Consider the following 27,495-nt stretch of genomic DNA (forward strand, 5'->3'; position numbering starts at 1 on the left):
GTAACTTGGCAGTCTGGGACTGTAGATGGAAACATAATTTTCTCATCCACAGACATAAACTCTCAATCTCTTTAGACCCTAGGAGGTGATTGTTTAGCATAATAGCAACAGAGCACCCCGCCGAAGCAGCTTTCTTCAAGTAGTGCGTCAGTATCCACGATTGCCATCCAGTGTAGCCATTTTGACGGACCACATTACAGATTTTGAAAAGATTCATTGATAGATTGCAGATGTATAAATGCAATCCAGATTAAACATCTGCTTCCTTGTATATGTTTAAGAGTGTCCTGTTCTTGATGATTGTCTTGGTTTTAATGTTTTTTCGAGTATAGGTTCACGGATGGGTAAACAATAATCCTAAGGAAAAAAAAAAAATCTGTCACGTGTTGCTTTTATTTCTCCCAGTGTTGTTACAAGTCAAATTTATCACCTTGGATGAATGTCAAAATTCATGCTTGTTAAAGTGTGTGCTGAAGAGAAAGCCACCTTGTATATAAGAGCAGCTATCCTGTCATATCTATATCATGAGTTTCCCCCTCTCCCCCATTTCCAGAAAAGGGTGAATTTAAGAATGGGATAGGGTTGGGCTGACTTCTTAATGAAAACTGTATTTCAAAACCTTAAACATGTAGCTGAACTCAATTGAAAAATTGATACATTTTCTGACTTAAGGCTTTTCTTTTAAGTTGAAGATTTCTTCCCAATTTGGTCACTCCCCAGCTGTTACAGTTATATAGAAGGAACTCATTAAAAAGACAAATTCTTTCTGAGCTATTCTTTCTGAAAGCGCGCCAGGCTATGCAGCTACGTTGTACTACTACTTACTTGAATCTAACGCCAGGAAATGGTAATTATGCAATCCTTACTTACACATTCTTATTAGAAGTGTTCTTCTGGTTTTATTCTGGCTCCAAAAAAGCCCCACTAAATTTTAGACATCTGTGAATACTATTGGATGGTCTTGTTTCTGGTGAGTTACTCCATGATTATGACTAAATGGACTGTGGCTGTTTTTGAAAGCTGTAGTCTGAGTCTTAACTTTAGCCTCACGTAACCAGTCTGTTACACATAGGGCAAGTCTGTAGTCATCCAGTCTCATTCATTATCCCTCCTAAGGTGCTCTCCAGTCTCCCTAGTGTGCCATTTCTCTCTGCATTCAACTCTCAACTTCTCTCATGTGGACTCTTCCTAATGGCCTACAACCCAATGTCCTTATAATCACTACCTTCCATAAGATGGCCAAAGATAATTTTCTAAAACCTACGTCAAATCACACCATTTCTCTTTAGTCAAAACTCTCGATGGTTCCCTGGTGCTTCAAGATTGACACCAAATTTCTTAACTTGGATTTAAGGCCCTTCACAGCCTGACCTTGACTCAGCCTCCAGCCTGGTGTCCTACCACTTTTCACTTTATAAGCAGACATAGAACACCTCACTGTTTCCCAACACGGTTTGCTTTCTCCCACTTCTGTTTTTGCCCAAGCTGTTTTTATGGTTGAAATGCCTTCCTCAAGCTCCCACCAGGTATCCCCCAGGTGTACTTCTGTTCAGCATTAATTGCCCTGCTTTATATCACTTCCTCTGTGAAATTTGCCCTGACTGATCAGTTACTCCATCTCAGCACTTGGAGAGCACTTGGAACATTGACTCCTTACACTGTATTATTGTCTGTCAATCTGAATTCTTCAAGTATTGGAATGACTATAGTCCATGTTAGAGACTCTTTTCAGCAGATAGGATAAATTACAGGCCCGTGAATAATTGTGAATATGAAGTATGTAATACACAGACATAATTGTTAAGGAGTCCAGGTTCCAGAAAGGAGACTACAGGTGCATGACACTGGTAATCAAGAGCATGGACTTTGGAGCTAGACTGATTGGGTTTGAATCCCAGCTCTGTTATTTAGTGGGATTTACCTCTTTGGGATGTCATTTCCTTCTCTATGAACTAGAGATAATCAGAGTAAAGACCTCCTAGGACTTTTGCGAGGGTTAAGTGATTTTGAAATGTGTAAGAGTGCTCAGAATGAGAACAGGCATCTAATAACCAATAGTTATGTAGTGCCTCCTCCTTCTAGGGGGCAGATTTAAGGTAGCAGTTACCCCGGTTTGGGTACTTTTGTTTTGTCAGGTATTAGGGTTATATGTGATGAGCTTTGCCTCTCGAATTTGACAGGTCCTAAGAAGAATTCTAGAAAACCTTTCGTTCATAAGCCTGTGCTATTCCAGAGCAAATTTTAGAGAAGTCGTAAAAGGAAGAGACAGTACTTTGTCAAGTAGAGATGAAGAGATATAATCAGAAACAGTTTCTGAGTATTTATGTTCTAAAACGTACTGAAAATGTGGAAACTCTTGTAATGGTGATGAAGGGGTTTCAAATAACTAATTATTTTTCATTTATTTCATTTCCGTCGTGAAATCTGTTTTGAGACTTTCCATGTTCAAAACCCCAGAAATTTAGTAACGGGGCCCACAGTCCTTGTGAATTAGCCCTTTTTGTTGCATATAGTGATTTGTACTATTGTGTTAGCTTTTATCTTTTAAGTACTTACATGCAGCAGAGTTAAGAGTCTTGTGGCTACCATAATTTCAAACTGTCAACTTTGGTCAGTTTCAGATTTCAAATGTGAACTAGCATGAAGCCCAGACTGTTGGACTACTCTGTAGTGTGTGCCTGTGTGTGTATTTGCAAGTGGGGATTGGTGGGTAGAAATGAAATGGTATTTAGGAAAGAATGAAGATTGTCTTTGAAAGAGCATTGAGTTGACCAAAGTCACTTGCTTATATATCAACCTTGTGAAATGTGCGATATAATACTGTTTCACGTTGCTTTTATTCCTGGAATATTCTTACCCGGCACTTTGTCTAATAAATACTGACTCATCTCTCAAAAGTCAGGTCACATGTCACCACCTCTGAGGAGTCTTCCACATCCCCTTTGTAGAACCTGACAGTACCTTCCTTATTCCTTGACCATACTTTCTGTCAGAAAACCCAGCACACTTTATTGCATGTATCTTCATGCATGTATCTTCTTCCTCCCCTAGGCAGGAAGTCAGGAAATCTTACTTGCTTCCTGTCCGTATCTCTAGGATCTGGTACTGTGTATGGGTATTTGTATTCCAAATATTTGCTATATAATAATAAATGATTGTTTGAATAACGTTCCCACTGTGATCTTGGGCTCAGAATTTGAATGAGGTAGGACAAACCAAAACCCACATTTATTGAATCCTATCTTACCTAGCAGAGGCTTTTAAGGTTCTTGTATTTGAATGTATTTCAAACAGGATGCCTCTTTAGTAACATCTAATTTTAGAAGTGTAAACTGGAAATTGTTGAGAGCATCATTTTTATCAGAGAACTCTTCCAACCTCCCAGATACTTCTCATCTCTAGAGCTCTAAACCGCTGGTAAATTGAGTGTTTCTAAATTTCTAAAATATATGTTATAACAAACAGATTTAATGGCAGCTAAAATCTTTGCATTATTCATGTATCACTTCTTTTTTAAAATTTTACTTATTTATTTTGAGAGAGAGTGAGTGAGCGTGACTGGCGGGAGGGGCTTAGAGAGAGGGAGAGTGAGAATCCCAAGTGGGCTCTGAGCTATCAGCAGAGACCCCAACACAGGGTTCGATCTGATGACCTGTGAGATCATGACCTGAGCCAAAATCAAGAGTCGGATGCTTAATTGACTGAGCCCACCCAGGTGTGCCCCATCTTAACAATAATCCCCCCTACAATTTTAAGTGCCCCCCCTTTTTTTGTGTACATTTGGCCCAAAGAAAAGTAGAAGGCAAGTATCCCCATGTTATATGAGGTCTGGCTTTGTAAAGGTCACGTTGGGCAAAGGCTTTAGTTTTTCAGCCTATTTTTTTTTTTTTCAGCTTTAAAACGGGAAGTATAGTAATTTTGTAGAACTGGCAGGAGAAGTGGGCATGATATATACACAACACCTGGATTAGTCTGGTTCGATAAAGGTTATCTGATGTAGCATGAGGAGAATGAAGCAAAGAGAAGATTTTCCTGTTTCCATGTAATTGATGATGTCTGGTATTGTATTAAGTCCTAGAATATAGATAAGTTTTTAATGTGGATAAAGAGCCTAGAGTCAAGTGATAAAAACTCTTCTAACCTCTCTCCCCAGTTTCCCATCACAAGGCAGATAGAACAGCTGTGTGTTCTTTCACTACCCTCCAGACAAGCCATGGGTTTCTCTCTAAGACTCTGATGACCATAGCATCTAGGGCACTTTCGAGAGTGAAATGGGCACCATGATAACACAGAAATCATGAGCAGACCAGGATGTCTTGGGCAGGCTGGCACATGAGACTCCCCTACCTAAGAGCCTGTGACCCAACAACATGAATCTTTCACTCCACTGCTGCAATTGGAAAGTGAGGTGGGAGAGAGGCTTTAGCTTCATTTGGTGTGGAGGGCTACCACTGCAAAGGTGTAGCTGTGTGAGTGTTTGTAACTGTGGAGACAGAATCCTAATCAAGTAGGGACCAAGAATGAGACTCTCCTTTGTAGTCAGCAAAGCAGCAAGCTGAGAATTGTCGGAACAGCTTAAGCTCCAGGGGTAGATGAACTTAGGTTTGAATGTTGGCTTGTCCATTCACTGTCTACTTGCAGTTAGGCAAGTTATTTTACTCTTCTATCTGAAACTAATGTTATTCTGCTTTCAAAGTTCAGTTCACTCATAAGAAGTTGATAATTGTTATAATACATAAGATTACTGGCAGGATCGTTGAGCATCTGTACTTCTAGCACAGGTTGTGCAATGTATTAGCTGCTTTGTCAGTCTCCTTCCACTGGTCACTTTACCCCCTCCAGAGAGCAGATGACCATTGGTATATGAGGAACATAATGAAGGCTGAATCAGAAGAGACTTACATAGGTCAATTAGATACTTTAAATTATATACATAATTCTTTTTTTTTAATGTTTATTTATTTTGGGGGGGGGGAGAGAGAGAGAGAGAGAGAGAGAGAGAGAGAGAGAGAGAGAGAGAATGAGAATGAGAATGAGAATGAGAATGAGAATGAGAATGAGAATGAGAATGAGAATGAGAATGAGAATGAGAATGAGAATGAGACTATATCCCAAGCAGGCTCCACACTATGAGTGAGAGCCAGATGCGGGGCTTGAACTCTTAAAAGGTGAGATCATGTCCTGAGCTGAAACCAAGAGTCGGCCACTTAACTGACTGAGCCACCAGGTGCCCTTAAATTATATACATAATTCTTATGTTTATTGGGCACAGATGGTAAGCTTTTGACAGAAATGACTGATACTACATTTATACCAACTTTAATCATTTCTTCCATTCCTTTCATTTTCTATATCAAAAATAAAAATTGATTCTCTGGTAAATTCCGGTCTCCTTTGGCCCATTTGGTCTCACGGTTTCCTATGAAAGTTAAACAAGAAGACATGTAGGCTGTTAGCACAGTGCTTGGTAGTAACAAGTGCTCAGTTAATGCTATGTTTTTTCTTCTAAATCCCCTTAATATCGCCCAATCATTTTTCAGCACCATCTTTCACTGGAAGTTTCCTCTGTGCTGGGTACTCCACTGGACATTGGCAGTGGGTGTAATCCCTAGCATTCTTAGCTCAGTCTGGTGGGAAAGACAGATCTGTAAATAAATGTATTCCATCAATTCTGAGGCACACATTTTCACATCTTAACATCTTAACGTCTCTGAAATTGGGATGCATCTTAGAGTCGATGTTAGATCATTTATGGCCATTTTCTCCCCTAGTGGTACTGAAAGATAATAGTCTTACAATCAGTGGCTTCTTAGATGCAATGATATCCAACAGGTTACCGCAGTAAGAAGTCTGCTTTCTTTGTATACGGGAAAATGGACTTTGGGAATCTCAGAAGAAATAACAGATTATCAGGAGCATGTTCTGAAGAGAGATTTAAGCTGATCCTGTGTTCACATTTGTTACACATCTTTTGTTCTCTTCAACTACAATCCCTCTCCATGCTGCTGGGTTATTATTAAGGCTCCTGTGTGAGGCCCCTCTTCCTTCTCAGGGGCCTGGCAGGCACCCAATTGTGTGTCTTTACTGTCCTGAAAGAATGTAGGGTCCTAAGATTATGGTCAGTGTAATGCTAGGAATGATAGCAGTAGGATTGGCATGGGAGCTCAGGTGAAGAGCTCACTGAGGGTAGCTTCTGAACCCCTCACAATCTGGAAGACTTTGCGGGTGGCAGCAAAGTTAGAAAGCAGCATGCAAATGGATGTAAAGGATTCAAACCCTCTTCGTGACTTCCAGTGCTCTAGAATAATGTCCAGACTCCTTAACATGCCCTGTAAGGCCCCTCATGATTTGGCCCCTGCCACCTTGTCCAACCTCATCTTCTTGCGTTCTCTTTCCCTGCTGCCTCTGCTTCAACATGCTAGGCTGACTTCAGTTCTTCGAACGTGCCCAGGTTCTTGTTCAGTGGCTCCTGCTCATGCTTTTACTTTTTTTTTTTTTTGTCTTGCCTCTCCCTGTTCCTCTTCCAATCTTTGGTGAACACCTCCTTGTTCCTAACATCCCAGCTGAGAATGCCACTTCCTGAGATGCCTTTCGTGACCCTTCCATCTAATTTCAGGCCCTGTCATTCTGTCGGAGAGCACTCTCTTCTGTCATAGCACCTGCCACGGTCACCTTCTACCTTTGCGAGGCATCCATCTCTCCAACCAGATCACGAGCTCCGCACAGACGGGGCCTTTAACACATTGGTTTGAAAAGATTATCTTGCTTAGGGAAAAATAACCCTCCTCATCTTCTAAGATGACTGAAATATTTCTTCTAAAATACATCTTCTAAAAATATTCCTCTTCTAAGATGACTGAAATGCTCTTGATTCCAGGGGCTCCCTTGTGTCTCCTTTCTTGTTTGTTAACATTGGAGAAGCTTTTAAGGAGTTGGAAGCTTTTCTTCACGGATTTATTTCAAAATTCAACAACCATGGCAAATAAGTTGAATCTAAGTCACACAAATGGATCGTCTGTCCCCCAGCGAGTAATAGTGGTGCCCTGAGTTCTTTTCTTGTTTCAATGGGGTGAAAGAGCTGAATGAGTGGTGGGGTTCCAGGAACCTAGATGATGCATCTGGATTTTCAACATGTTAAGCTTGAGGTACTTAGGGGACATGGGGCAGTAATGTCCAAAAGGCGGGGCGCCTGGGTGGCTCGGTCATTTGGGTGGCCCACTATAGCTCAGGTCATGATCTCGCGGTCTGTGGGTTTGAGCCCCGCATTGGGCTCTGTGCTAACAGCTCAGAGCCTGGAGCCTACTTTCGATTCTGTGTTTCTCTCTCTCTGCCCCTTCCCTGCTTGCTCTCTCTTTCTCTCTCAAAATAATAAACATTAAAAAAAAAAATTTTTTTTTAATTAAAAAAAAGAGAAAAAGAAATGTCCAAAAGGCAGTTGGAATAGAGCCTGGTGCTAGATGTAGTCTAGGAAGTGAAGATTTGAATCGGACTCTTTACAAAGCAATAATAATTGGAATTAAAGTGTAAATAGACTATGAATGGAGGAGAGTGCAGAGTTAGAAGAAAGAAGATAATATCCTGGAAAACACACTTTACAGGGAAGAAGTTGAAAGAAGGGCCAGAAATTAAGTAGTGAGAAGGCCCTGGTACATTCTACATCTAATAGCACGTTGGGTCCGTAACATGTTGTTTGCATGAGTGGCGAGTAAAGCGCTAGAAAAGACTTTTCTTTTAATACTGCTTTTTGTGATACTGTAAACAAAATAATTCTCAAATTGAAGAGCTGTCCATGATCCGGAGAACATCAGTCTATCTGTTAAGAAAACCCTGAACCTTACTTGTAGTAATAGTGAACTGTTAATTTAAGAAGTTGTTTCTCTGAGGGGTTTGTGCCAAAAAACAGTTGTGAATTTTGAATAGTGAAATATGGTTGGTTTGTAATTCTTTGTTTTTTATTTTTGACAATTTTTTAAAGTCTATTTTGTTTAGAGAGAGAGCATGAGCAGGGGAGGGCAGAGAGAGAGAGAGAGAAAGAGAGAGATTCAGAAGCAGAGCCCGATGTGGGGCTTAAGCCCATGAACCATGAGATCATGACCTGAGCTGAAACCAAGAGTCGGACACTTAAGTGATTGAGCCACCCAGGTGTCCCTGTTTCTGTTTTTGTATTTTAAATAATTTTCTAAAAAGAGAGCATGTTGGAATGCAGTAGATATTTGGCCATTTAGCAATAACCGTGTGTGAATTGTTGGCTCACCATAGAGCCAATACGATTGGCATGGCCATTTGACCTTTCAGAAATTTCTGGATTGGGGGCTGGCACACTACAGCCACCTGGCCAAGTACTGCCTTGGGGTGGCTCTTATGTGTGTCCTTTGAGCTAAGGTGGTTTTTACTTTTATGAAGAGGTTTTTTTTTTTTTTTTTAATTTTTAATTTAATTTTTATTTTAGAGAGAGAGTGCAAGGCAGGGAGAGAGGCAGAGGGAAAGAGAGAATCTTGAGCAGACTCCAAGCTCAGCATGGAGCCCGATGTGGGGCTCAATCTCATGACTGAGATTGTGACCGGAGCCTAATTCAAGAGTCAGTCACTCAACCGACTGATCCACCCCAGGTGCTCCTATGAAGAGTTATTTAAACAAACAAACAAACAAAAAGCCCTAGAAGAATCTTTGATGGAGTCCATAAATGTCCTGCAAAGCCTTCAAATATTTACTATCTGGCCCTTTAGAGAAAAAGTTTGCCAACTCCTTCTTTACTTGGTAAGTTGTAAGTGAAATGAACCAAAAATTCCTTAGGAAAACTTCAAATTGATGATTGTTGTTCCAGAATGTCTTGCATGTCATAAAGCTTTTCTTTTAAATAGTGACTTAGCTGTTGAATTATGAGAACATGTTTTCGTTGGTCAATCAATCAACACTTGACTGATGGATAACTGCCTTGTGTGACTTGATAGTGTGGTCAGAGGGTGGAGGCTTTCAAGATTGTATGGTATCTTCTAGAATAGATCTGAAAAGTGTTTAAATCTATTCAGATACTGTTGTTGTGTTTACAGTTTATCCCAGCCTCAGGTAAACACTGGCATCCACATATTAGAGCAAGATATGTAAAGTAAAATAAAACATATATGTGGAATTATTTTCTTTGTTTACATTTTGCTGGCCCTCTGAAGAGCTGTCTCTAGCTTCAAAAGAAAGAAATCCTTGAGTATTAGATTTTGGAGAATTATTTAAATTGCAAACTTTTTTTTATTTCAATACTGTTTCATATCACCTGCCTTCTGTCTGTATAGTGGGATGTCATTGATCTGTTCTGAGTATAAATTTCCTCAGTTCTCGAGTCCTCCTGATACCATTTTATTAGGATCTGCAAGTTGTGGGAAATAAAAGTTGATTTGAAACCGTTCTGTAATTGGAGATGACTGTTCAGTGAGGCCCGGTCTAATCAATTGCTAAATAATTCTCTCTCAAAAGCAGATTTGATATTTACATTTTGATCTTCATAGTCTGTTCCCAGTGTTTGTTGATGGCGTCTGACATCTCCTGCCACTGGATAAATAAAGCCTATTATTTCCTTTTCAACGTTTTAAGCGATTACTCTCATACAAGAGCTGAGAAGCAGAAGGTTAGATATATTATCAAACTATGATCCTGCCTATCCAAAGAAGCTGGGAACCTTGATTAATATGCCTTGTTAACTGATGATTTCAGTTCCATACTGGTAGTGCTAGAATAATTTGTATAAACCAAGCAGTACAGATTCCTTATTTTAGCACTAAGACTTACAAAGGCTTCTTTTAGCAGCCTTTAATTTTGTACTTATGTATGTGACATAGCCTGTGGCTGTGATAGCTACTGTGAATCTCCAGTTGTTTGGGGATGAAAGGAGGAGGCAGCTGGAAACTCGGTAGCTACATCTAGCTGTCTACCTAGAGAAGGCCTTGATTTCAAGTTTATCTAAACAAGCTCGACTAATCCCAACTATCTAGGGGGATCCACTGTCAAAACAAGCAGCGTGGCCCTGAGGCAAACACAGCTATACAGAAATGAAGGCTGGGGCTTCCAATACTCCGATGACTGCATACTGGAGGCTTTTTTTCCCCCCTGAAAGAGGGTAAGAGAGGTAGAATTTGCATAATGCCTTTTCATTGGAAACTTTTGGAAAGCTGACAGACCTCCAGCTTATAGATCTGCAGCCACAATACAGAGTCTATAGGAGAATCCTTGAATGACCTAACCATATTGAAAGAAAATATAAAAGCGTCCAAGTATAGCCAAGTGAGAGAGGGAAAGAGGCTGATGCATTGTCTAACATCTGCTGTACTTCTCGTTAGTTTTGTTCTTTGCTATTCTGTGTGGACTTTGGAGAAGCCTAAGACAGCCTAACACGAATCCTATAATCTTCCTTCTGAATATTTATGTAGTGTGCCAGCTTCTAAGCTGTCCTTTGCGTTTCCCTACTTCCCCCTCATTTTCATGCTCTCAAATGAGGCCAACATTTCAAAAGCTAAATAAATGTTTGTGAATGTTTATAAAAGATTTGCATAAATTTGTCCTTGTCTGACAGAGATCACTTTTTTCTTATGCCAGTTCTGAAAAAAATTTTTTTAAGGTTTTGGTGCTTGTCTGGACAACAAAGTCCTGCATCCCAGAACAATGATTGCTGATTAAGTGGGTATGCAATTGTGACTGAATAGGCTTTCAAGATACTGGGTAAAAAGGCCTATCATCTGAAGGCCGAATCATAGCATTTGGAAAATGTTATCAGAAGTACACATTTAAATCTATTTTTTTGGTACCGTGTCATTAGGTAAGACAAAGAGTGCTTACAAGTTTAAAAGTATAACTGCCCACCGGTTTTAAAAATTCTTCTGTATACATTTTAATAATCAGAACGTTTCAGTAACTCAGAATATCACCGGTCTTTCCTACGGTTGGACACATTTAAAAATAATTTTTAGACCTGGAGGCACTCTTTGGAAACTGTAAGCCTACCAGTTGTGCGTGTTTAACACGGTTACTGGGGTGGCGATCAGAGGAAATCGGACACTCCTTCAAGACATCTGAATGCACAATCATACCTTGAGAAAATATAAACTACACGAAATATGTGTTAGGGCTTAATTATAGGACACACACACACACACACACGCACACACACAGCTCAGACACTTGTGCCGCCGACGTGTTTTGCTGAATTCATTTATCTTTTAAAATTAGAATAGATTTTGTGGGGTGGCAGGGGATGTTGTGGGTAGAGGTGCTAATTCAGTTCAGAGATATTCAAAGATTGGCAGGAGAGAGAGGTAACAGCCAGTTCTGTTAGTCCTTTGGTTGTATTGGTTTAGAGGCTTAAGTTGTCATTAAGGCACAAACTAGAGCCACTTCTCTGACACAGTTTTTATCACATCTGCTAGGCTTGTGTCCCAAGAGGAGACGTGGAGAGCAGTGAATTCAGCATGGGCCCATTATCGACTGCTTTTTCGTGTGTTGTAAAAGGAGTGAGACCTCAGGGAGGCTTGGAGCCTCCTCCCGTGTAATGTCCAAGTCAGATTTGAAGGACTGGTGGCAGGAAAGCTTTGGCCTTTGGGTGTGAATTCTTAGAAATAGAGGCACAATTAAGTTTAAAAAATTCAAGGACTTTGAGCTTGATAATGAAAGATTTTTTTTTTCTAGACTAATGTGAGCAGAAAAGTTGCCCATCTGTGCACATTTTTGTGTGCATTTAAAATATTTAAAAGCTGACAGCTTTTAATATGCTTACAAAATACTATTTCTATCAGTGCTCTTTTTTTTTTTTTTTTTTTTTTTTTTAATAGCATCTTCCTGAGGGCCAGTTACTTCTTCAGTGAAATCACGTTTGCAATTTTACTGTTGGGACTCTATTCCTTTGGTAGGTGTTGACTTGTATTCCCTCCTTGCCCATTTTCCCCATTCTTTCTTCCTTTTAGGTATATTGATAACATAAATGTTCAGATGAAAGGACTTAAAATGTTTAAGGAAATGAAACAAGGCAAAATATTTTATAGTAATAATGTTAGGGCCAACCATTGCCACCAAATGCTAACTGTAAGAGATTCTAACCAAATCATTTGTCCATCTTCTAAGTATTTGAAACAAGTGTCAAGAAGTTTATTGGTGTTTAATACTGACCTTAAAAATATAGCTCTCTCATTTTCACCTCTCTGCTATAAGCTTTTACGTTAATAAAATGAAATGTTAGAACAGAGGATTTTACATAACACTGTAATTTGGGAACGACTTTAAGTAATTTTTTTGAAGAAAAAGGGATAGAAAGAGAAATTTAGTTAGTTTTTTTTTTTTTTTTTTAAATAAGATCCAGTATTTTTACTTTTGGACTTCACTTCCTGAAGCTCTGTACTTAAAAGTAGTTCTAGAAGAGAGGTGCTCTTCTGCTGTTGTTAGCATTCCACCGATGTACTTACTATCCATGATAATTTAGATATAAAATTTATATGATACATGTTACAGAATATAATGAATTTCTGTACTCTTTTGTAATTTTATCTTTGCATGACAACAGCGAATGTGTATATTAGGTATTGCACAAATTAGCATGATAACATAGGTAGAACTCAAAATTAACATTTATATTTAAAAAAAGAGTAAGGTAGGAGTAAACATTGAAATAAACCAAAGAAAGGAAGCAGATTCTGTAGCATTGGAGCAGCACTGTTAGAAATTTGACCTGGCTTTTATGTTTAGGTTGAAAGGCCTTTCTATAAAATCCCTTATGCAAAGATTTTTCTCACTGAATAACATTTTTTTAAAGTTTGGTTGTAAGTGTAATATGGATCTTGGATTTAATTTGACATTTACAGAGAAAGAAAAAAATTGTATTTCCTCTTTTCATATTTAGAAATTTCTGATCAACATTCTTGAACTTGGTGCTAATTAGGCCTCTAAAAACTTGTTACCATTCCGCTTTACCCTTCTCAGTCGTACGCATTAAAACCTCTGGTAGCTTTTACTTGGAGTCCCTGGTTTTAACCTGAAATGGTTTAAAATCGAAATTTTGTTAGCTTTTTGCGTGTTTGGATTTTGTGTGTGTTCTGTTTTTAACTTTCAACTTGAGTTTTAAGATCATCAATCAAAGGCTTTTCTTTCAAGTCAGTGCCACTCATCTCAATTGCAGGACTTGGACGGTCAGCATTTCCCTCATGCTATTAAAAACAAAAAATTAAACATTGAAATAGAGTATTTTAGGAATTTAAGCTCCACTGATCTTTTCATCACAGTCTACATTTTGAAATGAACAAATAAATTGGATATAAAAAAACTCAGGAAACGTTCTCCCACTCTGTTTCCCTGTCTGTCCCTCCTTAACTCTTTTTGGACAAAGGTAAATTATCGACCTCTGTATGAGCTTTCAGCAAGCTACAAGAGGGGCTGATTATAGCTCTCCGTGTTTTAAAATATACATTCATTTACTCAAGCTGTCTGCTTCCTTTATTTGAATGTTTGCCTGCACACATTTCCTTTTTCCTTTTGAACTATTGAAAATGTGTCTCATCTCCCAGCATTCTATAACCCCAGTGGACATTATAGTCAGCCTGCACTTTTGTCTTTCAGATGGCATTTATTTGTGGGGTGTGTATGTCTGTGTCTGACTGTCGGTGGTTTTCATCTGCTGAATACAACTAATTTTTGTTTATGGGTTTCAGTGAAGCAATGAAAACAAAGTATTGACATCCAAATTGATGGCCGTTGCAGGATCTCGTACATCTCCCCACCCACAACCCAAATTCAGAGTGAACTGGTTAGCCTCATTATTCATAATCTCAGTTGACTGCATCAAATGTAGTCTTCGAAGTTTTGCTTCCAGATAGAATTCTATGATGAATAATATTATAAATTAAAAACTTTACCGTTTTTTTTTACATTTATTTATTTTTGAGAGACAGAGACAGAGCATGAGCAGGGGAGGGGCAGAGAGAGAGAGAGGGGGAGACACAGAACCCGAAGCAGGCTCCAGGCTCCAGGCTCCGAGCTGTCAGCACAGAGCCCAGCGCGGGGCTTGAACCCACGAACCGTGAGATCATGACCTGAGCCGAAGTCGGACGCTTAACCGACTGAGCCACCCAGGCGCCCCGTAAACTTTACCAGGTTTTTAAGAGCACATCTCAGTTTCAGCGAAAATTCAGTTTACTTTATCCAGATTGGAGCAAGTCCCCTCGATGGGCCTTCTCACCAGATGAGAATTCACACTGGGGGAAACGAATCCAAAGGAGACTGATGTGAATCTCGAGTTCTTTTCTGATTTCCATTTGCAAGTGAAACCAGTGTTAGGTGTTTTGATTTCGTGTTTGGTTCATACTCTGAGGCTTGGTATCTCCTTGTGGGCAGAGCTTTGTAGCTGTTGTTTCTCTCCTATACTGTGCAATCTGCTGTTTGATATATGCATAACTGAAGGTTTGTGCAACTGTCCTCCATGCATCTCCCCACCCCCTCTGCTCTGCTTTCCTCCCACATGAAGTATCGTTGATTTTGTTAGGAAGAAAAGCCCTTTTAGAAATTGCCTATTTCATAAATTGTCTGGTGACACAAGGGGTTGAATGCTGCATTCTTGTCTCATTTATTTTGAAAACTTTGCTACTGAACTCACCTTAATCAATGAGCTCGGTGTTGTCTCCAATAAGTTATGTGTTGGATATATTGATTGGGAAGGATTTTAGAAAACCCGTCTGGGGTTTATAATGTCAGCAGTGTTTTGATTATGAAAAGAGTTGGAACCTGGGGACGTGGAACCAGGTGGCGAATGTCCTAAAGCCAGCGGTGACATGGTGGACTGGTTCTCTCCTGGGATCTAGTTCATGCCCTGCACTTTAACTGTGGTGACTGGCTACTATAGATGCACTTTTTTTGCTCATTAAAATGTTAAGAAATCAAACTGTACATAAAAAGATTTGTGAAAATATAAACTTGGGAATTGATCTGGAGAGCTGGCACGATTTTCCCCACCCCCTGCCTTAGCAATGAGGTCATTTACATTTCATCAGCCGTACTACATCTTGAAGATCTGATTTATGTGGCAGTAGTTGAGGTTGTACTGAGGCTGGTTGTCTGAAAGAGCTTGTGTAGGCGAGAGAAAAAGGGGAGAAAACAGGAAGATTACCATTTACAAAGAAAGTTCCCCAGCCAAAGACACAGAGAGGGCAAAAAGGGGTTGCTAACTGCCTAGTGACTTTGGCCAGTAGAGTTAACATTGAAAGACACTCTGCCATAAATATAATGCTCAAAATATATTTATATCAGGGTTTTGAAGTCCCCTCTATTAGGGAGTGGTACTTTTCCTATCCAGGTAATTGTGTTTTTTCCTTTGGAAAAGGACGATACGGTAGTTGGATGTGTATATATAGGGAGAAATCAGTATTAAGAAAACTGGTCTATTTCAGCAGTTTTTACGTATAAGATACATTGCTTGTTTCCCCCTTCCCAAACTAAGACGTGGATTTTTCAGTTCTGATTGAGATAATGTGTGAATATGCCTAACACAGAGTAGATGCTCATTTTTGTTTTCTCCTCTGACAGCACACCACTGTCTTGTTTGACTTAAATTGGAATATCAAGCTCTTGTAATATCACAAACATGAAGAAACATATTGTAATGCACAAACATGTGCCTACATTTGCCTATATTCCCTTCCCTCCTCCCCTTCTCCTGCCCTATTGCTTAATTAGACTTATCACTGCTTTCTTGGGTAAAAGGAAAGCTCTTGGGAGGTGGGTTATACCCAGCCCACATTGGGTATTTTGATATTTGTTCTAATATTATCTGACAGACAAGTTCACGGTTGGTTATTACTCTTGACATTAGAAAGTGGTAAGTAGTTTCTATATTGTAGTGAGTAATAAGTTGGGCATATTAGATTCCTTTGACTCTGCTGTAGAGCACAATGCTTCCTCGGAGCCATGGGGGTCCTTTCTTTCAAAAATCTTGAGGCCTTTTGGCAGCTCCACTCCAGCATAGAGTAGAGAAGCACTTCTGCACCTGTCACTTCTGAGGGGAGAGGATAACTGTCTTTGTAGCTGATGTTGGCAGTGAGTGAGCACCGGGTACTGAGTTTTAAAGGATGCTCAGTACATATACTGAAGTCAGGAGATGCTTTGTGGTATCTGGAACTTGACGGGAAAGGAATTTGCAAGGATTTCTTTTTTGCATGTAAATCGTAAGAGTTTTGTACACGTGGGTTAGAGTATGTTTTAGAATTAAGACCGCAGACGTTGAATGTTTTCTGTGACCGTTTTCCCAATATTTGCCTGATACTGACATTATGCACTAAGAAATGGCTCATTTTTTTCTGATTCTCAATTAGCTTTTGCAATTCATTTAAACATGACTGGTTTTAAAACAATATGTATGGACTTCTGAATGCCACATTATGGAATTAACTGATGTGTCAGCGATGCCTTATAGAACATGCTAAAGTATTCTTATCCACTCTTTTTCGTTTTTTAGTTTCCTCTGCCTTCACTCTTTCATGACATGCCTTAACAGTACTGCAATATACACAGTAGCAGTCCAAGATGATATTAAAAAATAGGATATGCTCAATTGAATTATGTAGGCGGAACATGCCTGGCAGAGCAAGTCAGTGTGCTTTCTGCTTCATTGAGTGGGTTATTAGATTGATGTGGTTTATTTCTTGAATGATAGAACTGGTTTTAAAAATAAATGAAGCGAGAAGCATCAATTCAGTTAGCATTGATAATTCATTATTATTGGTTAGAAAAGTGCTACATTTGTAAACTGATCTATAATTTATCACTTGGATTAGGATTTGCAATGGGCAGGTTTGTTTTAATTTGAACCAGCTTCTCAATGGCCGAACAATGTGTTCTTCATTTTGTCTTGAGGTTGGGATTTTAAATAGTTAAAGAGGAAATCAAATGCATGAGAGGAATACTTTTTTAAAATTTATAACATTGGTCTGTGAACTTATGATAAGCACCAACTGTGGGCTGTCCAAGTCTGCAGTTAAATTAAGTCAAGCTAGAGAAAATTTTATGAAGGAAGTAATAATTAATTACTTGTATATGTGTTTAGCTATGTGTATATATGCCATATATGTGGAAATGTGTCTCTTGGGAAAAGACACACACACACACACACACACACACACACACACACACACACACACACTGTATTGTGTCTTATGTAGTGGTGGTCTTAATGTCAGAAGCCTCTCCTTTATGCATCTTCGCAATGTTGCTCTGCTTTTTATTCCCTTTTTGTACACTTCCCCTAAATATTATGTTTGGTTTTATGTACACGTTTGTAAAAAGATATCTAATCTGGTACTTTGCTTCGGATTTTCACAAATTACAAGCAGGTAAGTGTGCCCATCTGTAATGACATTTAACTGAAAATAGTGCATACTTAAAATTGCTGGTGTTGTGATTACAAAATAAATCTATGCCAGAGATGGCAGCTTCTTTATAAAGTAAGTAAATGAAGTTTTAAACTCTAAAAAATGTAGTTGACAATGTTCAGGGACAATTACCGTCAAGTTGGCTTTCTCTTCTGCTTGCGATTTGGCCTATTGATGTAGGGAAGCGTTGTCTAATCCCGGCCCCCTCTGTTCCTAGGTAACAGGCAAAAACGGTGCCAGCAACAGCGGCCCTGCCAGGCCAAACCCATGTGGCTCGGTGTTATTCACTCTGATCCATATGGTCAGGCTGGAGATGGTCCCTGGAGGGGTGTTAACACTCAGCAACCCAACCGCCTCCCTCCCTTCAGAGCTTTCCTGCACGGCTCCTGCTGCTCGCCCATGTGTGATTCTTGATTAATTTTTCATTTTTAATGAAGTTTGATCATGTTTATTATTTCTCATGATTGACTGCCTGTACTCCTCCCATGTAATTGATAAAGCCCATATTTCTTCATCTGTCTCCTCTTTCTTTAGGGTAAAGTTGCTAGATTGTGTGCCGTGGTTAATGCTAGATTTATTGGTCCCATTAGATGTATAAATTATCTCTCTTTCTCTCCACAGGAAGTTCTACAGACTTTGACCAAGTTTTGTTTCCCCTTCTATGTGGACAGGTAGTGTCAGATTTTCAAACTTTACTAGAAAAAAAAAGTGTCAATAAACCTGCTATGGAAAATAAAAACCACACCATTCTTAACATTCTGTCTGTTTAACCAAGATTTAAAACATCTATGTTTGAAGGAGAGTTGCAATATTCTCCTTTCCTGGGGATTTTATTGACACTATCAAAAAGTTTAAAGCTTAGAGCTTTGCATTGGTCAGTCTGTGAGATGTTTTTCACACGGCATTAAATTTTTGATTTTGGTTATCAGTCTCAAACCATGATTAAGAATGGTTGGTATTTATTCCAATGCTATTTAATTTTACTTAAATATGAATATATTTAACTTAAGCAATGTTGCATTATTCCATGGCCTTATGAATATTATATAGACTTTGTTTTTCCTTGATTCAACTTAAAATTTAAATGATCACAGGCCTATCTTGTTTAAAGGTGTTCAGCTATTTAAAAGACATGTTGCTAAATAGCATCTTGCGTTTTAGGTGGCTAAGAATGGCATCTATGGGCAAATAAGCATTTTCTATAGCTTTCTAGACTAAAAACATACAAAACCATCTGAATATTACCTTAGGTTTTGCATTCTGGTAAGCTGTTGGAAAGGTATTGATATAAGAACTCCAAGATAATTAAAATAGTCCGAGGGTGAAGGAAGAAAAAAACAAAACACTAGTTAATGGTAACAATTTTGGAAGAACTTTTTTTTAACTGTATAAAAACTATACTTGACTAACAATATTAATAAAATGTCGAAGCAGTCTTCTTCATCTTATTTTCAAGAAATGTCTCCTGTGTGTTTCATTACAGTTTAAGCATTATTTTTGCAACCTACCTTACGCCTTCAAAAGCCCACTTTTAGTGACAGGGCTTTTAGAAAATATCATTATAAGTTATAGCTGCCATAATGTGTTCTAAGGAAACTACACAATGGCCCATCTTCAGGAAGGTTCTGTCTTGTATTTTAGTGTGCCCAAACCAGGCAGGTCTGAAGGGTTTTGGTGGTTTAGAGAGCACGTGGGGAGTGTGCTGTTTGGTCTTTTCTACACTTGGTAGGAGGGGCGTTCCGCTTTGTTTGGCAGCAACCTGAAAATGGTGTGAGATGAGAATTGGTAGCCAAAGGAGTTTAAAAGAGTATTAAAAGGAAAAAGAGTACCAAAAAGCAGCACTGGAATGTTGCCAACTACTTATAATCACTATTTTCCCTGGTTCTAACATGTTATTTTTAAGCCAATCAGCCATTGTAGTATTTCCAGACTTGGGCCTTTTTAAATCCTGGTACCCATGTTGTTTTAGCAGTGGATTCATGCTCAAAACAGAATAGCCTTAGTTTTAAGAGGGTCAGTCTTTGTAATGAGAGTCCTCTTGTCTCTTCTTTATCCTGTTCCTTCTTAAAATAGCAAGGAGGTAGGGTTTTCTTGAGAGACGTTTAATGCAAACTTCACATTTATATGTATGAATTAGCGATGCATGAAATTTCCTCCAGTCGCCTATAAAATGTATTACAAATTATGGCAAAGGCATATTTATATAAATTAATAAAGCTGAGATGTTTTTATTTAAGTTTTTTTAAATTTTGTTTTTTAAGTTTTTAAAGTTTTTTTTTTTTTTTTTAAGTAGTCTCTACACCCAACATGGGGCTTGAACTCATGACCCTGAGATCAAGAGTTGCACGCTTTGGTGACTGAACCAGCCAGGCCTGGAGCCCTAAAGCTGAAATGTTTTAAAATGTGGTTAGGAATCTAACAAAGAAAAATGAGAGAGCACGTTTTTACATGACTTCTTGTAGTGGTGATCAGTTTGGGAGAGGTATTCCTTAACTGACTTTAAAATCGAACTTGGGAAGAAATGCACAATGTGATTAGATCCAGCCTAGTACACCCCTCTTTTCCTCTCATGGCAACCACACCCCTCTACTTCCCTACCTGTCTGGGTGATTACATTCTTGAAAGAAAGCAGAGTCTTTAAATAGTTCTAAAGGTTTTTGTTTTGGTCACCAATCCCCTGATACCTTTTTTTCTGTTGTTAGAAAAATATTTTTCTTCTAAAATGCTTCTCTTTAGATCACTCTCCCCTAATCATGTTTCTCATATTTTTAAACAGAATGATTTGGGACAGACATGTCCCTTTATGGATCTGTTTTAACCCTTGCCTTGTATAATGGTTCTTCTTTTTTTAATGTTTGTTTATTTATTTTGAGAGAGAGAGAGAGAGAGCGAGAAAGCATGAGTGGGGGAGGGGCAGAGAGAGGGAGAGAAAGAATCCCAAGTAGGCTCCACACTGTCAGCCCAGAGCCCAATGCAGGCTCAGTCTCATGAACTGTTAGATCATGGCCTGAGCCAAAATGAAGAGTTGGACATTCAGTCGTCTGAGCCACCCATGTGCCCCTATAATGGTTCTTTCTTACATTTCATTATGTTCCACACTCTGTAAGTGTTGATAACTTTTATTGATATAAAAAAAAAACAAACCTCACTTTATTTTGGGGACTGTATTTTTTTCTCTTCTCTTTCCCCACTTGTAACCTTTGCATACTTTAATGCCGAAGAGATAATAATGATGGAGTGTACTTACAATAAACACAAAGGTTTTAATGTTAATATTTTTTTTATTACTTTGCAGTTGGCCCTGTCGAATGGATATGCCCAGATTCTGAGGCCCACAACCCCCCCCCACCCCCAATGTATTTATGATATCGTTTGCTTTAGAAAATATGTCAGCATGAGAGATGAGTAATGCCCTAGGTGATTACGTTCAAAAAAGAAAGTTTCCTAATCTTTTTAGTATTTGTACTTTTCTACCCCAAGGAACAGTAATACAACTTTCCGACACTTCTAGTCTATATCAAGAGTGGGATTTTCACAGTCATCATCAAATCACCCGTTAACATTGACATCTTACTGTCTTTTGTGTTGTTTTAAGATTTTTCTTTCTGAAACTAGGACTTATGAAAAATAATAATGCCAGTGGCTCTTCAAAAGAAAGTGCTTTCTCATGTGTTACCTCACTTTATCCTCCTATCCTAAGAGACGAGAACGGGTGCTATTATTCTCATTTGAACAAACTCTAAGCTGCAGAGAAATTAGGATTTGCTCACAGCCCCCTTAGGCTGCTAGCACAACGTAGATGTCCATCTCCCAAATGAATACCTTTTTCTAGAACATGTTGTGGGAGCATCAGTCACCAAACAGAGCAGAAAGGAAGGAAATTTGTATTTGAGCCCTTAATTGACTCTAGTCAGCGTGCTGGACACGTCCACACTGGTACTTCATTTGTTTCTTCTAAAAGATGGATGATGGTGGTATCTCTTTTACAAAAGAGCAAAGGAAGTCTCCAAATGTGTAGCCCTCTGTCGGGCGGCACGGAAATGGTATTGGACTTGGGGTCCCGCCCACCATGTGTTTCTCAGTGTAGTTCAGGAAGTATTACAAGCACACATTAAAGAGTATCTCTCCAAATGGACAGTGAGGTTAGAGAAGACTGAGATGGTCAGAGAAAACTTCTCACGGTGGGGGAGGGGGTAAGTGGAAAGGGAGAGCCTCCCTCCCCATCTGTGCTGAAGAGCAAAGCAGAGGAGAAACCACGAGTGAGCCTAGAGCTTGCTCAGCCAGAGCAGATGGAGCCTGTTGGGGAAAGGGTGACGTGTACCATGATAGCTTGGGCTCTGGCTACAGGAGGCCTTGAAAGTGTGTGGGAGCAAGATGAAATTCATCTGGTTCAGACGTCCCATTTTACAGAAGGAAAACCAGGATTTGTAGAGGTGAAATGATTTGCTTATGGTCACAACGAAGTAATCACAGCTGGGAAAGAAACATACTCTTACTCCTAGTGCAGAGTTATTTCCACCCTATGCTGTACTTGAGGCTCTTGGTGGAAAGGAGTCTTGACTTGACCTGTTGAATGGCTCAGTCGGTTAAACGTCGGGCTTCGGCTCAGGTCATGATCTCGCGGTTTGTGGGTTCGAGCCCCATGTCAGGCTCTGTGCTGACAGCTCAGAGCCTGGAGCCTGTTTTGGATTCTGTCTCCCCCTCTCTCTTTCTCTCTCAAAAATAAACATTAAAAAAAATTTTTTTTTAAAAAGGGAAGAAAAAAGATTTATGTGCCATTTCATACCGTGGTGCTACTTGCTTGCCCTTGGTAGCTGGCAACCTGCTTCAATCGGAGCACTCAGGAGACTCGCTGGAGGATGGAAAAGCTCTTCCTTCCTTCCAGGTTTGTGCTTCTCTTTCAGAACCCAGCAAGTCAGCTACCGTTCGATTGCCCTATAAATCATCCTGTACCCCAGTACACACAGATGACATGAGCACAGGATGAAATGACATGATCTTTTAAGGGTCAAGGGAAGGTGCAGTTTGTTGGTTTAGGATGTAACCAGGGACGCAGATGGGATTCACACGCTGTTTGCTGTTTTGTTATGTATCTGTTATGTGCCAGGCAGTGTGTTGTGTTCTCCTGCACTAAAGGTTTAAACATTTGACAGCTTACCATCACCATAATGCCAAATATGAGGAAACGGGCTCAGAGAGCTTCAAAACCTTGCCCGAGGTCCCACTCCTAGTAAGTGGTAGAGCAGCTCTCGGAACCCACATTTATCTGACTTCCAGTTCCACCTTACTTTTTCTCTATCACACCACCTCCATTAGATCCATCACACCAGAAATAAAGTAACCAGGGGCACCTGGGTGGCTCAGTCGGTTAAGTGTCTGACTCTTGGTTTTGGCTCAGGTCACAATCTTACAGTTTGTGGATTCGAGCTCCGCATCAGACTCTCTGCTGACAGCACGGGGCCTGCTTGGGATACTGTCTCCCTCTTTTTCTGCCCCTCCCCTGTGTGCACGCGTCCTCTCTCTGTCTCTCAAAAATAAACATTACAAAAATTAAAAAGAAATAAAGAAATACCAAAAAAAAAAAAAACCATCAAAGTTTCTTTCAAAGCAATGTATATTTGTTGTAGAAAAGCAGAAAATTCTAAAATCGGAAGAGAACGAAACCTAAGGCAGAAAATGAAACTAATGTGCATGATTAGTGTGTCAGTCTCTGCCTGCCCAGACCTTGGCCCTTATTCTGCGTCTACACATTCATCATATTCTGCTTTGTGAAACCGGATTCGTTTGGCCCACTTTCATCCCTGTCTGTCGTCTTTGGTTTTGTCCCGTGGCTTTTCTTACCAAGGTCATCTGCAACCTCTGTTTTGCTCCTCGCGCCTTGTGGTCACTGTCCATGGCATTTGATAACAGTGAAGCAGCGGGGCTTTAGTGGGCAGATCATTGGGGGTAGCAACCTGGAGGACCTAGGTTTTATTTTTTGTTCTGCCACTGACTTGGTCCCTGATGTGTGGCAAGTGACGTTTCCCCTAAGGGCCTTAGTTTTCTTCATGGGTAAAATGAGGGGACTGGATTAGATCTCTCCTGTTCCTTCTGGTTTTGATACTGTTTTGATTTTCCAGTTTAGGATTCAGTTTTGCTTTGTCAGGTTCACGTAGGCGAAGGAGTGGAGAGCTCTCTCTAAATTATCTGGTGAGTTTCTCGAGCAGATAGGTATTGCCCTGTATCTGGCAGTGTGTAACCTACTCTAGGTCCCCAGACATTTTGGGTCAATGCCACTCTTGCCACTTGGATCTTTGAGCTTGGAATGTGAGAAACTTGAGTCTTAGGCAGATGAAAGGTTTATGGAAGGAAGCTTTGAGGCTCATGTAACTTAAGGTTGAGATGTGGTAGTATGATAAAACTTGATCCCTGCCCAATGCCCTGTATGCACAGAAGGAAAGGAAAAGCAGCACTAGGGGGGCCCGGCAGTGGTGCTTGACAGGTCATTGTTAGTGAGCCATACTAAATTGAGGATGACAGAACGTTAGGTTCCATGTCTCGAATTTTATAATTTTATAACGGTTATTTTCGCTTTGTATCTACTATATGCTAGTTTACTTTGCATACATTGTTTCTACTCCCCAAAACCACTCTGCAAAGTATTTTCATTTTGTAGGTGAGGGTCAGAGAGGTACAAACTTGCCTGCCCTCCCAGAGCTAATGACCAGCATATCTGGGATTCGAATCCAAAGGCCTGTTTCTTCCCGCTCCTGCGTCATGAATCTCTGCCTCTGTTGAATCATCACGAGCAGCTTAAAAACCAGTTCTGCTATATCTCTGTCCTCTTGTTCCTGTTCATTGTCCTTCTTGGAAGAGTTAGCTACACACTCCAGCTTACCCCTCAGCCCTCTTCAGTCTTTCTTCTGCCTCTGTCATTCACCTCGAGCTTTTCTTATCAAGGGCATCTGCAACCTGTATATCGCTCACTTCAATTTTTCTGTCCCATCTTGATTCATGGGTACAGTTGACCATTCCTGCCTGCCTGTTCTCCACTTTTCCTTTGATGGTCTTTTATCTATGGGTAATCTCGTCCTGATCCTCTTTTGTTTCTCTGAATGCTCTCGCTAAGTGACCTTGTATTTTACTGTGACATTAAATACATCTGGGTGTAGATGACATCGATTTATAGCTCCAACCCAAACCTTCCCTCTGATTTCCTGGGTAGTATGTTCAACCACGTACTTGACATTTCTATCTCAGGGTTTCTCAGACTTACCATATCCTGAATGGAACTCTTAGCTCTCCCCGCAAACTGGTGTTTTGTATCATGAAAGAGTAATTTGCTGTCTTTTTACTCTCCGTACATCTGCAAGCCTGTCATTATGCACACCATCTGGCTGTAATTTGGAACTCTCCACCCGGACCCCACCTTCACTCTTCCCACCATGAGTTAAGCCTCTACCTTGTCTCACCTGGACTAGTCCGGTAGCCTCCTGATTATTTTCTCTGCCTCTACTTCTGCCTTCTCCTAAACTATTCTCCACGTAACATTTACAATTGGATTAGACTGTTATTCCCTTGATGAAAACCTGTCAGTGGCTTTCCATCACCTTTACAAAAAAAAAAAAAAAAAAAAAAAAATCCCAAATTTTTACCATCACCAATGAGGCTTTCTGTATGATCTGGCTTTTGCTTTTATCTAGCAACTTCCTATCATGCCACTTTCCCTTTAGCTCCCGTATCTTAGCTGCACTGGTGTTCTTTGAGATCCTTGAACATGCCTAGCTCTTTCCCACCTGAGAATCTTTGCCCTGCTCATTCCTCTGCCTGAAACACCCGGCCCCCTGTTTCTGAAGTCGTTGCTCTGGCTCGTCTTTTGTCATCTTTGAGAAGCTGTCTCTAACCTCCTTGTCTGAATAGGGCTTTGCCTTTTCTTGCATTTTCTTCCCTCCTTGTTCTTGCTTTGGTTTCACAGAACACTGGTACAAGCTGTATGCTTTGTGGTACACTTGTTTATTATTCCTTTCCCGCTAGCTGGGAATCTCTGTAGCAGGACAGATGGTGAGCACTTCTTACGGGATAGTAGTCTAGTAGTTGCTCTCGTAAGATGGACAGCTAAACTGAAAGTGAGATAATACGGAAAATCCCATCTCTCCCTGGAAGGTTGAAATCACCCTGTCTGTTGACATGCTTCCTGTCATGTATACACTGAACCTGTAAATAACTTCGAGATTAAGCAAAATGCTGCTGGAGGAGCCTTGAATTGTTCACAGGCATTTCCAAGTCAGCCTGAATGTTAACATCTGGTTTGAATATTCGTTGCTTTTCTCCCTTGTTTTCCATATTCATCTAGGCTTGGGAAGTGCAGTGAAGGGTGGTGTTGGCCCTGGTCTCCTGGGCTTATTTCTGGAAATACTCACATTTGGTTTCCCTTGCTCAGTGGGCAGTGGGTCTGTTTGAGAAGACAACTATCTGGATCCCTCACATACCTGAGTTCCTTCAGTGGAGTTGAACGCTGGAGGTGAGAAAGGGTTTCATTGTGTTTAGTGGAGGCTGGCAGGATGGAGAGGGCTTTGAAGCAGAATGGGGCGTGGAATTTCGTTTTAGTCCTGATACCTTGAGAAAACAAAACCAACAAGACAAAAAGACCATGTGCCTCAGTTTTCCCATCTTACAAAGCAAGAGACTCGAGCCAGATGGTTTCTACAGTTCCTCCCCGTTTTAATCATTGTGAAATCTCTGATCCCTGTTAAAAAGTTCTGGATTCTGATACTGGAGGTAGACACAAACCCTGCAGCGTCTAACGAAGCAGACCCTTTCCCCAAAGTCATTTTTATGGGGAAAGAGTGAACACTCTCCCAGAGTACAGCAGCAAGCGGAGAGGGAATGACAAGATTCCTCAGAGATTGAGAACCCTTCAACTTAACCTCTGAGCACCCTTGCCTAACTTTTAGTTTATTGCAGATTGTCCAAGGAGAAGAGATTTGAGAGTTTGCTGCTTTAGGACCCCTTTTGCTTGTTTGTTTAAGTGGCTTGTACTTTATTAGTGTTTAAACTTTTTTTTTTTTTTTTATCTTTTTTTATTTTTGAGAGAGAGTGCGCACGATTGGGGGAGGGGCGGAGAGAGGGAGACACAGAATCCGAAGCAGGCTCCAGGCTCTGAGCTATGAGCACAGAGCCTGATGAAGGGCTCAAACCCACAAACCACGAGATCATGACCTGAGCTGAAGCTGGATGCCTAACTGAATGAGCTACTACTACCCAGGCACCCCTACCCTGTTAGGATTTAAAAGCGGTGAATCAACTGAGAATAACAAATGTTGTCTCCTAAGCTGTGTCCCTTTACTCGTTTACATTACTGTAAGCATGAGCAGCTCCCTTGGTCTCCCAAAGGACTGTCCTTTATTGAAAAGATGCAACTGAGAAGAGAGAAAGGCAGGCTTCCTTTCTCCACTCGTAAGGATTACAAAAATGAGTCCGTCAGGAAGATGCTGAGCAAATGCATGATTTTAATATGAATTTTTGTTTTCCTTCCGACGGTACCTTGACAGCTTGCGTCTCTCTTATTAATTGTTTTTATTATGGACTGGCCTTTATGGTAAATGCTTACCTCACTTATTCCCAAAACCTCCTTTGGGTTGAGCAGTGGTCTCTCATTGTTATTCCAGGTAAAGAAACTGAGGTGCTTAGAGGTTAAGTAACTTGCTAAATGAAGGCCCCGTTAGCAAGTGATTGAGTTGGGATTTGAACCAAGTAAATGAGTAATGAATCTTTCTTTGAGCCTAGGATGTCGCTAAAAGCATTTTCAGCATTTTTAATGGTGGTGAAAAGATAAATAGGGAAATTAATGACACTCACTTCACAAACCAAGTTGTGTTCATTCTGTGTCCTTTTCCTAAGGATCCCGGGTGTTTTCTTTTCATTCAGTCCTATCAATACCCTTTCCTTCTCAGATGCCTCATTTTAAACATTCTAGAAGTGAAATCACACCCTGAGTTAAAATAATGAACAGTCATATTTTATATGATCACATAATAGTATGTCACAAAAGCATGACCTTATTTGTAATTTAGAAATCATTGTGACCTGTTGCTTTAAATATTTTAATAATTCAAGTTTTTTTCTCCTC

At 40.0% G+C, this 27,495-nt stretch overlaps 1 protein-coding gene and 1 long non-coding RNA gene across 23 annotated transcripts in view; one reads left to right on the top strand and one right to left on the bottom strand.

The window, feature by feature from the left end:
- The window catches only part of DENND1A (DENN domain containing 1A), a 513,465-nt gene that overhangs the window by 138,670 nt on the left and 347,300 nt on the right, over nucleotides 1-27,495 (top strand). For 17 of the 22 annotated variants that reach the window (XR_009251413.1, XM_058694190.1, XM_058694195.1 and 14 more), the window contains one exon: nucleotides 18,009-18,058. The exons of 4 other annotated variants lie outside the window; for them this stretch is intronic. Coding sequence is in view for 17 of the 18 variants with exons in the window: in XM_058694190.1 (XP_058550173.1) it covers nucleotides 18,009-18,058 (50 nt within the window). In the remaining variant the exon portion in view is untranslated. Of the gene's footprint in view, nucleotides 1-18,008; nucleotides 18,059-22,154; nucleotides 22,273-27,495 lie in introns of those variants that run through there. One more of the 22 variants, XM_058694194.1, reaches the window with a different exon arrangement.
- Nucleotides 266-27,344, bottom strand: LOC131491366 (uncharacterized). The gene is made up of 3 exons (XR_009251414.1): nucleotides 27,225-27,344; nucleotides 25,856-25,982; nucleotides 266-357 (listed from the first exon to the last, which is right to left on the bottom strand). It is a non-coding gene; the product is annotated as an uncharacterized LOC131491366 (long non-coding RNA).

This window comes from Neofelis nebulosa, chromosome 12, assembly GCF_028018385.1.
Source record: "Neofelis nebulosa isolate mNeoNeb1 chromosome 12, mNeoNeb1.pri, whole genome shotgun sequence".
Lineage (NCBI taxonomy): Eukaryota > Metazoa > Chordata > Mammalia > Carnivora > Felidae > Neofelis > Neofelis nebulosa.